Genomic DNA, 13,872 nt, shown 5'->3' with positions numbered 1-13,872 from the left:
TTGCTGTTCTTCATCTCTAAATTATTATGAAAAAAATGTAAACATTTCAATATAACATCAAATTAAGTACATTGTGAACAATTGTATGAGTTAGTGTCAATAGAATTATACATGATACTGTAGATTTAAAGCAAACATTTATATCTATATACGCATGCTATTGTAGGTTTACAGTGAACAATCTTGTGACAAGTAATAAGTACTTAGTGAACATGGACCTGATGGCGTGTTATGAGGCTAGCGGTGCCTGTACCTTAAAAGAAACCATCTTTGCTGACTTTGAACTAGCAAAACAAGTTTGTGATAGGTCAACAGGATTTATTAATTCTCAGTGTGAGTGTGCAAAACTTTGCATGTATTTTTTCTGATTCTCATTCATCTTTGTGCTTTCTTTTTCTTTTTTTCATCAAATTTCAGTTCTCAATCCTTGTTTGTAGCTATCTTTTCTTATTTTAAAATAATTTTTTTTGTTGGATACATTTCTATTAATTCAGTTTTAGTATTGCTGAAATCTATTTTCATGTGAATAATTATCAGGCTTATGATTTTTTTTACAATATTCTCAGGAAAAAAGTCAAATATATTTTTGTCACTTTGACATATTCCCTGTTTCCGTTCTCAATTTTATTTCTGAAAAATAAAAGCAAAAACAATTTTATTCCAGTTTCCTAAAAATAATAGCAAAAACAATTTTATTCCAGTTTCCTAAAAATAATAGCAAAAACAATTTTATTACAGTTTCCTATAAATAATAATAGCAAAAACAATTTTATTCCAGTTTCCTAAAAATAATAGCAAAAACAATTTTATATTAGTTTCCTATAGTTCCTGGCTATCATCAGTTGGTCTACCAGCCAATACTTCACCTTTACCAGAATGGGCCAGATTACAGCTGATCAATGACCTTGGTGTAGATAATTACTTCAGTCTCGAGGACAAGTGTTACAATGCAATGCCTCCATTTATAAAATCTTCAGCAACAGATGGTTTCAATAATGGTATGTAGTATGTTAAAGCAGGTCATTGGTTGTATCGTTTGAATTGTTTTACATTTGCCATTTCAGAGCTTTTTATTGGTTACTTTGCTGTATGGGTTTTGCTCATAATGGAGGCAATGGGGTGACCTATGGTTTCTAATTTGGTCTGTGGTGGAGAGTTATTTCATTGGCCACTATACCCGAGGGGTGGGGTTACTGACTATCCTTTTGGGTATAACTGTGCCGACAGCACTTGCCAAATCATACCCTGTTTTAACCATAAAACATTGAAAAACATACCCTGTTCTAAACACGCTTAGAAAATGTATACCCTGTTCTAGACCATTTAAAATAGATGCAGTTCTAGACCCAGGTTCTAGATTGCATCTTAAACAGTTAAATAAGCAATCCTGTTCTAGACAAATTCTTTGTTTAAAAAAAGACCCTGTTTTCACCAGCAGGGCATGAAAATGCGACCCTGTTCTAACCAGCAGGTCATGAAAAAGAGACCCTGTTCTAACCAGCATGGCATGACCCTTTTGGGTATAACTGTGCTGACAGCACTTGCCAAATCATACCCTGTTTTAACCATAAAACATTGAAAAACATACCCTGTTCTAAACAAGCTCAGAAAATGTATACCCTGTTCTCATATAAAATAGATGCAGTTCTAGACCCAGGTTCTAGATTGCATCTTAAACATTTAAATAAGCGATCCTGTTCTAGACAAATACTTTGTTTAAAAAAAGACCCTGTTCTCACCAGCAGGGCATGAAAATGCAACCCTGTTCTCACCAGCAGGGCATGAAAAAGAGACCTTGTTCTAACCAGCAGGTCATGAAAAAGAGACCCTGTTCTAACCAGCAGGTTTCTCGACTAATATTATATTGATTTCAGTTCTAAAAGCAAATTGTAATTTTTTTTATCAAAGACAAAATATTACATGTACTGACAAAGTGCAAAAAGAAGAAATGAAATAGAGTATGGTGCAAATAAACTTCTGTTACTAAACTTAAAAGTGTTAAGAAATTGTATTGACCCAACACATGTATTGTGTGTTCTGTGGAATTAAATAAATGCATAAGGTAGTTGTATTTGACAAAAAAAGTTTTGATTCCTCCCAGTATAAATAATAAGTTTAATTAACATAAATTGAAAATTGTAGAAACAAATAATTGTTGTTTTTTTTATGTTCAGAATGTGGCTCAACAATTGCACATAACACATTTACACCAGCTGATACCATTGTGTGTAGTATCCCAACAGACTGTAATGGGGTACGATGCTGTGTTGATGTGCCTCAGCTAGCCACATCACTGGAATATAAATTGATTGTGGACTCATGTGGCAACAGACTACGTCTTAAAGTGGACAAGCTAGAAACTGACATATCATTACATGATTATGATTTTGAATCTACTGGCAAATTCTCCTTATATGGCATGGCTGAAATAGAGTAAGTTTTATTATATTTATAATTTTCCAAAACATTATTATCTTAATTTTCCTAAACGGCTTCTTTCCAATTTTTTTTAACTCAAAATATTCCATTTGATATTTAATTGTTTTATATTGCGGAGCAGACATTTTTATGGACATAGATCTAGATTAGGTAGCCATTTTACTGAATAATATGATTTCAGAAGATAGAGTGTGAAATTAGCTATAGTTTACATTAATTCCTTTTTTAAAACAGTTCTATCATATAGAGAGACAAAGATGTATAGAATCAGTTTTCTAGAATATGTAAAATGTATTATTTATACTACTTTCATATTTCTTTATTATAGTTACCTAATAACCAATCTGTTGCTAAGTAACCAGTATGAAATAACAATGTCAATAAAGTTCTGCCTGAATGGAGACACCTCATTGGGGTGTGACCAGGAATACACCATCTTTAATCAGACAACCATTGATAAAACAAGCTGTGATTACAATACAGGCTTTAAAGATTCAGGTAAATATAGACTGGTTTTAGTTTTCTTCTGGGTGACTTTTGGTTAATTTTGTCATTTGGTTACTGTTGTCATTTGGTTGCTGTCTCATTGATGTATACCCCACATCTCCTTCACTCATATTTGGAATAAAAAAAATATTATGATACTGACTTCTTCTTTATCTCAGGTATACAACAAAACTTCAGGATACTGAAGATTATTCTTCATTGCGCATGAGTGCTATTTATCAAAATTACGATCTTGTCAATGCCAAAAATTATCATCTGGGTGAAATCAGTTGACAAAGAACACATGACAGTAAAGATGCCTATCAGACAAATATTTTTAAAATCTGCTTAGCAGGAAAGTTCTAATTAGCTGTATCATCATGATCATTCAATAGAAATTATTAAAGAGCAAGATTACCAAAATAAGCTTAAAGTTGTTATCAACAAAACACATCATTATATTTCAAGCTCAAATTCATATTTCCCTGAATTGTGGTGATAACAATGTCTATTTTCTGCACATAAAAAAATTGTATAGATTTTCATGTTTCTACAGAATTTATTTGTTTTTTTGCAGGATTCTCCTTATCCACATGGTTAGCAGACAGAGGTATAGGATCAACAAATATGTCTACAGTGGATGCTGATGATTTATTACAGTTACTACAAATAGATGATTTTATGGAGTATTCCAACATCTGTAACTTTACTGGTTCACCCTATGTTGGTGCTGTAGATGGATGGAATAATGGTTTGTATCATATAGAAAAATCTCACTTGCATTTTTGTATACCAATTTTTTTGTCAAAATGAAATGACAGTTAAGATGGACAACTCCAATCTTTTTTTAATTTAGTTGTCTCCCCTAGAGTTTCATGATTATCAACCCAATATCTTACCTTTTCCAATCATTTGTTTAATAAAAAATAAAAATACTGTTTCATCTATAGAAAGAAGTTCTTTAAACAATACTAAACTAACATTGCTTCTTCCAAAAAGCTGGTTTGAAAATAAGTCAATGAAATAGACCAATTTTCAATAAAGAAAAAAGATTGCTTCGGTTTAAAAATCATTCCTTAGCTTCAGGTTTATATAAATGCATTTTAAAAACTGATATAATTGTGCCTTTGCTTGATTGAAGTCTTAATTCTTCAAAGCTTTATCTTTACAACATATATGATAACTCTAGAATTGGCTTTAGCTTTCTGTCATATATATAGTGATGGTTAGGGGCCAGCTGAAGGACGCCTCCGGGTGCGGGAATTTCTCGTTACATTGAAGACCTGTTGGTGACCTTCTGCTGTTGTTTTTTCTATGGTCGGGTTGTTGTCTCTTTGATACATTCCCCATTTCCATTCTCAATTTTATGGTTAGTTTGGTTTTATTTAACTTATAAAACAATAAAAAATATTCTTTTACAGAATGTGACAATGTAACAGCAGGGGACTTGACTGCTCTAACTTCATTAGAACTACTATGTCATATTGCAACTGATTGTATATCAGTTTCCTGTTGTGCCAAGTCTGAAGTTCTGAAAAGAGACTTTTATGTTGCTGTGACTATGGACACTTGTAGCTACACACTTACGATACAGTTGGAAAATCTTATCATTGAAAAAGATTTATTAAGCTATGCATGGGGTATGTTACTATAAAGCATCAGAAGCATAGCACTTATGAGTCAAAATACTTACAATGAATTCATTTCAGGTTTCATTATATCTTATATAAATTTTGATTGTACAGTACATTCCGTTTATTTGCATAGCCGATTTGTCAGACGAAATTATGCAATTAAGCGGAGTATGCTTATATCTGAAATGCCAAATTACGGAGTCAAATAAGTTAACATCGATAGTGCAGATCAGTAAAGGAAATCCCTGAAGAAAGATGAACGTCCATATAAATCGACTTACAACATATTGAATGCTTATTTATTCTAATAAAAGTTATGTGTCTAGTGTCATACATGTTATTTCAATTTGTATTCTTTCAATAAAGTTTATTAACACATTTTGTTTTAGTTTATTTATGTACCGACTTTTCCTTTACCTGAGATACGAAAATAAAATTGTTCTAAAAATAGATTTGTTTCTATGACCGGATGTACAACTGTTTAACAATACTTCACAGTTTATAATCATTTAAACAATAAATGTGCAATGAACTGCCTTTGATATGCAGTATTTACCGATTGCACAGTGATGTAACACTGTTACTTTAACCTCGGTAGTTTCGTATATGCAATGCAGTTAACAGGTTATGGGGCCCTGCACGGGTTATTTGCTGGACACGAGTTAAGAAAGTGAGAAAATATAATAATAAGAAGTTAATGTTCTTTTTAAAAAATATTAAAAATAAAAGATTGATGTATAAAATTCTTCAATCATATATAAATGCCCTGTAATATTTAACATAAATGTAAATCACCCCAAGCCGAATTACGAGATTATACATGGGATAATGATTGATAATTAGCAGGCGTTATTGATTTTGAAATTCACCCAAAATGTAATCTATGAACAATGTTTGAAATCCAATTAATTATTAACACCTTTTGAGATAGAATGGTCAGTGTTTTTTCAACAATCAGCTGTTTGACATTTTTATGACCTCGAGGCTTAAAATAGAACATGGGAAAACTTTACCTGTGTACACATCGAGGCTTATTTTATAATCATATAAACAAGAAAGAAACTGTTTTAAAACTTTATTTAAATAACACAGAAGTAAATATGAAATAATAATGAAAATTATGATGCATTCAAGAAAAATATACTTACCAAATTGCCGTTTCTGGTTAAAAATCTCGTGAGTTTTAACTAAGCATATCTAGCTGGCGATTATTTTCTATGCAATAAACCGAAATGCCACTTGTAAGGCTATGCATATAACCAGACAATTTAACATTAGATGAATGGGAAATGGTTTTGTGCAGGAGAAAAGTATGCAATTAACCAAATTATGCTATTAAGCAGTATGCAATTAAGTGGAATCGACTGTAAAATGTTTTGGGAAAAGAATATATGAGGTATTTTTCTTCACTTAAATTGCTCTTTTCTCTAATAAATTTTATATTTACATATGAAAATAGAGCTCTCAGCTCTTTGCCTCGTCCAAATTTATAAAACTCATACACAATGCTAAGAATCAACACTCACAGACAGAGTTTGAATTTGGGCAGTAAGTCAATTTCATTTCTGGAGTTATGCCCATTTGTTCTTGTAACTTAATAACAAAAATACCTAAAGCTGGGGTCACACATTCACGATTTTTACTACCGTTCTTGACAGGACCATTCCCGATTAAAATTTATTAAAAGTCTGATCAAGATCCTGTGAATCGTGGATGGAAATTCAAACTTAAATTAAAATTTGTAAAAAAAATAATTTGATCACGACAACAATCAGATAGTGTTCAGGAAGCACCGATATTCAACCGTTTCTAAGCGAATAAGTCCCGATAATCCCGTTCTGAATCCGCTTCTAATCCGATTTGTATTTTTCGCCAGGTAAAATTCGACCGAGTCTGTCACGACTGCGTCCCGACTCTACCGAATGTAATCCGACTGAGATCAGACAGTGACCAGACTGTGAACCGACGCTGACGGAAGTTATTTGTTCGAAAACTGTCGGCATATTCGGGATGATCAGGTACTGTCGGAACGTAATCCTATCACGGTCCGCTCTATCGCATTGCAAACGGCTTTGTCTGGTCTCAGTCGTATTGTATTCTGTAGTTGTCGGGACTCTGACGTGGGTATCGTTGACGAATTTCGTATTAATAACGGGACTGTTTCGGAACGGTTTCGGCAAAAAACGGTTCGCAATCGACAAGATCTGGATGCAATCTTGACTCAATCGGCAAAAAAACAGCTATGAAAAATTACTCCGGATCATTCCCGTTTCACAGGACACCGTCCAGAATACACAAGACATTGTTCGGAATTCGATCCGATACAGCAGAATCTGTCACGACATAGCCACGATTGTAATCCGATTAGACAAAATAGGCTGAGTTGCCCCGAATGTTACGGGACGCACCTAACTGTCGGGATGCTTTGCCGAACTATTCTGACCCTTCCCGATCCGTAGGAATCTGTTACGAACTAAAACGAATGCGTTCAGACTATGATAGGACATTCCAGATAATTGAGGATACCAATCCGACTTTTTCACTTTTCATATCGTATTGCTGTCTGATCTCAAACGGGAGCAATAATCGGCAATGTGTGAAACCCGCATTAGACTAGAACAATAAAACTCGTTTATAACTGGCAGTGACATAATTGCTCTCAAAAAGTATTTTTCAATTTATTAGAAGTAAGCTTTAGCAGGGCATACATATCCACACACATTGTTCTATTTTTTTTATAAATTTGTCTTCGTCTAGAACCTGCATGAGTTATGTCATTAACAATTAATCATCTCGTACAAATTTTTAGACAAATGACACAAATTTGAAAGATAACAAATATTCTTTATTGTATCACTATTTAAATGATAAAATACTTTATTGTATCACTATTTAAATGATAAAATACTTTATTTCTTTTTTCAGGAACAATGGAATACATAAATCTCTATGGAGTTTTGAGAGTTGTGTTTGATGTTAACCATGTGGCATCAATGAAACACTTTAATGTTGATTTAACTATAAAATTATGTTATGATTCTGCATCAGGGTCATGTTTACAAGAGCATACCATATTTACCAATAACAGACTTTACTATCTTGAGTGTACACAGCCTACTGTACCTTTCTATGGTAAGTATCAATTATTGACCTTTCTTTTTATGCCCCATTTATTATGCCCCATTTATGGGCATTATGTTTTCTGGTCTGTGTGTCCATTCATCCCTCCGTCCATTTGTCCCGCTTCAGGTTAAAGTTTTTGGTCGAGGTAGTTTTTGATGAAGTTGAAGTCCAATCAACTTGAAACTTAGTACACATGTTTCCTATGATAGGATCTTTCTAATTTTAATGCCAAATTAGAGTTTTTACCCCATTTTCAAGGTCCACTGAACATAGAAAATGATAGTGCAGATGGGGCATCTATGTACTAGGGACACATTCTTGTTTAATTCAAAAACCATTTTCTCCAATCATATTTTATAATTTAAAACTCATATGTATGAATAATTAACCTCATCAAAATAATAATGATTCCTTTGTTATATTGTCTGCTGATTTGTCCTGCTAACTTTCTATGATAGGGTTTGTTATTTTTATTTATGCCCCATCTACGATAGTAGAGAGGCATTATGTTTTCTGGTCTGTGAGTCCGTCCGTCTGTGTGTCTGTCCATGCATCTGTTCGTCCGTCTGTCCCACTTCAGGTTAAAGTTTTTGGTCAAGGTAGTTTTTGATGAAGCTGGAGTCCAATCAACTTGAAACTTATAAACCTTGTTGCTTTAATATGATCTTTTTATACGACCGCAAATTTTGAAAAAATTTTCGTCGTATATTGCTATCACGTTGGCGTCGTCGTCTGCGTCGTCGTCGTCGTCGTCGTCGTCGTCCGAATACTTTTAGTTTTCGCACTCTAACTTTAGTAAAAGTGAATAGAAATCTTTGAAATTTAAACACAAGGTTTATGACTACAAAATGAAGGTTGGTATTGATTTTGGGAGTTTTGGTCCCAACATTTTAGGAATTAGGGGCCAAAAAGGGCCCAAATAAGCATTTTCTTGGTTTTCGCACTATAACTTTAGTTTAAGTAAATAGAAATCTATGAAATTTTGACACAAGGTTTATGACCACAAAAGAAAGGTTGGGATTGATTTTGGGAGTTTTGGTTTCAACAGTTTAGGAATTAAGGGCCAAAAAAGGGCCGAAATAAGCATTATTCTTGGTTTTTGCACAATAACTTTAGTTTAAGTAAATAGAAATCAATGAAATTTAAACACAATGTTTATGACCACAAAAGGAAGATTGGTATTGATTTTGGGAGTGTCGGTCCCAACAGTTTAGGAATAAGGGGCCAAAAAGGGACCCAAATAAGCATTTTTCTTGGTTTTCACACCATAACGTTAGTATAAGTAAATAGAAATCTATGAAATTTAAACACAAGGTTTATGACCATAAAAGGAAGGTTGGTATTGATTTTGGGAGTTTTGGTCCCAACAGTTTAGGAAAAAGGGGCCCAAAGGGTCCAAAATTAAACTTTGTTTGATTTCATCAAAATTGAATAATTGGGGTTCTTTGATATGCCGAATCTAACTGTGTATGTAGATTCTTAACTTTTGGTCATGTTTTCAAATTGGTCTACATTAAGGTCCAAAGGGTCCAAAATTAAACTTAGTTTGATTTTGACAAAAAATGAATCGGTTGGGTTCTTTGATATGTTGAATTTAAAAATGTACTTAGATTCTTGATTATTGGCCCAGTTTTCAAGTTGGTCCAAATCTGGGTCCAAAATTAAACTTTATTTGATTTCATCAAAAATTGAATAAATGGGGTTCTTTGATATGCCAAATCTAACTGTGTATGTAGATTCTTCATTTTTGGTCCCATTTTCAAATTGGCCTACATTAAGGTCCAAAGGGTCCAAAATTAAACTAAGTTTGATTTTAACAAAAATTAAATTCTTGGGCCTCATTGATATGCTGAATCTAAACATGTACTTAGATTTTTGATTATGGGCCCAGTTTTCAAGTTGGTCCAAATCAGGATCTAAAATTATTATATTAAGTATTGTGCAATAGCAAGTCTTTTCAATTGCACAGTATTGTGCAATGGCAAGAAATATCTTATTTCACAATATTGTGAAATAGCCAATTTTTTTTTAATTAGAGTTATCTTTCTTTGTCCAGAATAGTAAGCAAGAAATATCTTATTGCAAGATTTTTTTTTAATTGGAGTTATCTTTCTTTGTCCAGAATCAACTTAAATCTTTGTTATATACAATATACATTCTAATGCAACAACGTTTGAAACGTTCATTTTGATTGGATAACGTCACTTTCTTACATGGCATCAATTGACAATTGATGCTATGGGACGTACGCGCAAGCGCAGACGGCATATGACAGATTTTAAATACATGTTTAAACGTTGTTTTCTGTCAGTTTCATTAGAATGGAGATAACAATATTGTATTTTAAGCTCCGACGGCATCAATTTGGGATTTGATGGTCGCAAATACCCGTTTACTGTCTCCGCTAACGCGTCGCCAGTAAACTTAATTTGCGACCATCAAATCCCCAATTGATGCCGTCGGAGCTTAAAATACAATACAGTTATCTCCTAAATGTATATTCACTTTTTACTACCAACTGATAAATTTAAATAATCTTTACCATTCAGTGATAACAAGCAGTTTTTTTACATCTTAATATTTCATGATGTATTTAAGTGAGTAGTTATTGTTGCAATCTCCACTAGAATATTTGAATTGAGATTAGTTTTGGAATAAGGGAAAGGGGGATGTGATTAAAAAATTGGGTTCAATTTTTCTCATTTGAAATTTCATAAATAAAAAGATATTTTCTTCAAACATTTTTTTGAGAGGATTAATATTCAACAGCATAGTGAATTGCTCTAAGAGAAAACAAAAATTTTAAGTTCATTAGAACACATTCATTCTGTGTCAGAAACCTATGCTGTGTCAACTATTAAATCACAATCCAAATTTAGAGCTGAATCCAGCTTGAATGTTGTGTCCATACTTGCCCCAACCGATCAGGGTTCAACCTCTGCGGTCGTATAAAGCTACGCCCTGCGGAGCATCTGGTTAATTTTAAAGCCAAATTAGACTTTTTACCTTAATTTCACGGTCCACTGAACATAGAAAATGAAAGTGGCAGTTTCAGGTTAAAAGTGTTTGGTCAAGGTAGTTTTTGATGAAGTTGAAGTCCAATCAACTTGAAACTTAGTACACATGTTCCCTATGGTATGATTTTTCTAATTTAATGCCAAATTAGATTTTTTACCCAATTTCACGGTCCATTGAACATGGAAAATGATAGTGCGAGTGTGGCATCCATGTACTTTGGACACATTCTTGTTTTAATTTCTAAACCTATTTTCTCCATTTGTAGTTTATAATTTAAAAGTTCTATTTATGAATAATTAATCTCATCAAAATAATGATAATTCCTTTCTTTCATATGCTATCTACTTAATTTCCCAGTGAACATATCTTGATAAGATTTTTTTTTAAGTTCTTAACCTTTTTCTCCCATAGTAATTTGATATTACTATGAGAGACCATTTATCCCCATCATCCCCCTTATTTAAAGAACTTGGATGGATTATAGTAGAAAACAAAATAAAATACCACAAATATTGCTGCTATTTAAATGTATTTAAATAAAGAATTCATTATTATTAGCTCACCTGGCCCAAAGGGCCAAGTGAGCTTTTCTCATCACTTTGCGTCCGGCGTCCGGCCGCGTCCGACCTCGTCCGGCGTTAGCTTTTACAAAAATCTTCTCCTCTGAAACTACTGGGCCAAATCAAACCAAACTTGGCCAAAATCATCATTGGGGTATCTAGTTTAAAAAATGTGTGGCTTGACCCGGTCAACCAACCAAGATGGCCGCCACGGCTAAAAATAGAACATAGGGGTAAAATGCAGTTTTTGGCTTATAACTCAAAAAACAAAGCATTAAGAGCAAATCTGACATGGGGGGTCAAAATGTTTATCAGGTCAAGATCTATCTGCCCTGAAATTTTCAGATGAATCGGTCAATTGGTTGTTGGGTTGCTGCCCCTGAATTGGTAATTTTGAGGAAATTTTGCTGTTTTTGGTTATTATCTTGAATATTATTATAGATAGAGATAAACTGTAAACAGCAATAATGTTCAGCAAAGTAAAATCTACAAATAAGTCAGAATGACCAAAATGGTCAGTTGACCCGTTTAGGAGTTATTGCCCTTTTTATATTCAATTTTTAACCATTTTTCGTAAATTAAAGTAATCTTTTACAAAAATCTTCTCCTTTGAAATTACTGGGCCAAATCAAACCAAACTTGGCCACAATCATCATTAGGGTATCTAGTTTAAAAAGTGTGTGGCGTGACCCGGTCAACCAACCAAGATGGCCGCCACGGCTAAAAATAGAACATAGGGGTAAAATGCAGTTTTTGGCTTATAACTCAAAAACCAAAGCATTTAGAGCAAATCTGACACGGGGTCAAAATGTTTATCAGGTCAAGATCTATCTGCCTTGAAATTTTCAGATGAATCGGTCAATCGGTTGTTGGGTTGCTGCCCCTGAATTGGTAATTTTGAGGAAATTTTGCTGTTTTTGGTTATTATCTTGAATATTATTATAGATAGAGATAAACTTTAAACAGCAATAATGTTCAGCAAAGTAAGATCTACAAATAAGTCAACATGACCAAAATAGTCAGTTGACCCGTTTAGGAGTTATTGCCCTTTATAGTCAATTTTTAACCATTTTTCGTAAATTAAAGTAATCTTTTACAAAAATCTTCTCCTCTGAAACTACTGGGTCAAATTAATCCAAACTTTGCCACAATCATCTTTGGGTATCTAGTTTAAATAATGTGTGGCGTGACCTGGTCAACCAACCAAGATGGCCGCCACGGCTTAAAATAGAACATAGGGGTAAAATGCAGTTTTTGGCTTATAACTCAAAAACCAAAGCATTTTGAGAAAATCTGACATGGGTTAAAAATGTTTATCAGGTCAAGATCTATCTGCCCTGAAATTTTCAGTTGTATCAGTCAACCTGTTGTTGGGTTGCTGCCCCTGAATTGGTAATTTTGCTGTTTTTGGTTATTATCTTGAATATTATTATAGATAGAGATAAACTGTAAAAAGCAATAATGTTCAGCAAAGTAAGATCTACAAATAAGTCAACATGACCAAAATGGTCAGTTGACCAGTATAGGAGTTATTGCCCTTTATAGTCAATTTTTAACCATTTTTCGTAAATTAAAGTAATCTTTTACAAAAATCTTCTCCTCTGAAACTACTGGGCCAAATCAAACCAAACTTGGCCTCAATCATCATTAGGGTATCTAGTTTAAAAAATGTGTGGCGTGACCCGGTCAACCAACCAAGATGGCCACCACGGCTAAAAATAGAACATAGGGGTAAAATGCAGTTTTTGGCTTATAACTCAAAAACCAAAGCATTTAGAGCAAATCTTACAGGGGTAAAAATGTTTATCAGGTCAAGATCTATCTGCCCTGAAATTTTCAGATGAATCGGTCAATCGGTTGTTGGGTTGCTGCCCCTGAATTGGTAATTTTGAGGAAATTTTGCTGTTTTTGGTTATTATCTTGAATATTATTATAGATAGAGATAAACTGTAAACAGCAATAATGTTCAGCAAAGTAAGATCTACAAATAAGTCATGATGACCAAAATAGTTAGTTGACCCGTTTAGGAGTTATTGCCCATTATAGTCAATTTTTAACCATTTTTTGTAAATTAAAGTAATCTTTTACAAAAATCTTCTCCTCTGAAACTACTGGGCCAAATTAATCCAAACTTGGCCAGAATTATCTTTGGGGTATCTAGTTTAAATAATGTGTGGCGTGACCTGGTCAACCAACCAAGATGGCCGCCACGGCTAAAAATAGAACATAGGGGTAAAATGCAGTTATTGGCTTATAACCCAAAAACCAAAGCATTTTGAGGAAATCTGACATGGGGTAAAAATGTTTATCAGGTCAAGATCTATCTGCCCTGAAATTTTCAGTTGTATCAGTCAACCCGTTGTTGGGTTGCTGCCCCTGAATTGGTAATTTTGAGGAAATTTTGCTGTTTTTGGTTATTATCTTGAATATTATTATAGATAGAGATAAACTGTAAACATCAATAATGTTCAGCAAAGTTAGTTTTACAAATAAGTGACCTGGCCATTCAACCAAGATGGCCACCATGGCTAAAAATAGAACATAGGGTAAAATGCAGTTTTTGGCTTATAACTATGAAAGCAAAGCATTTAGAGCAAATCTGACGAGAAGTT

At 33.5% G+C, this 13,872-nt stretch overlaps 1 protein-coding gene across 1 annotated transcript in view; it reads left to right on the top strand.

Annotated features, from left to right (window-relative positions):
* LOC134692338 (uncharacterized) overlaps positions 1-13,872 on the top strand; it is a 60,395-nt gene that overhangs the window by 40,171 nt on the left and 6,352 nt on the right. The window contains exons 29-35 of the mRNA XM_063552793.1: positions 167-333; positions 816-998; positions 2,175-2,433; positions 2,768-2,937; positions 3,503-3,676; positions 4,347-4,565; positions 7,485-7,691. Of these exons, the coding sequence (XP_063408863.1) occupies positions 167-333; positions 816-998; positions 2,175-2,433; positions 2,768-2,937; positions 3,503-3,676; positions 4,347-4,565; positions 7,485-7,691 (1,379 nt within the window). The remainder of the gene's footprint in view (positions 1-166; positions 334-815; positions 999-2,174; positions 2,434-2,767; positions 2,938-3,502; positions 3,677-4,346; positions 4,566-7,484; positions 7,692-13,872) is intronic.

The sequence above is a fragment of the Mytilus trossulus genome, chromosome 12, assembly GCF_036588685.1.
Source record: "Mytilus trossulus isolate FHL-02 chromosome 12, PNRI_Mtr1.1.1.hap1, whole genome shotgun sequence".
NCBI classification, from domain to species: Eukaryota; Metazoa; Mollusca; class Bivalvia; order Mytilida; family Mytilidae; genus Mytilus; species Mytilus trossulus.
This window is presented reverse-complemented; position numbering and strand designations above follow the sequence as displayed.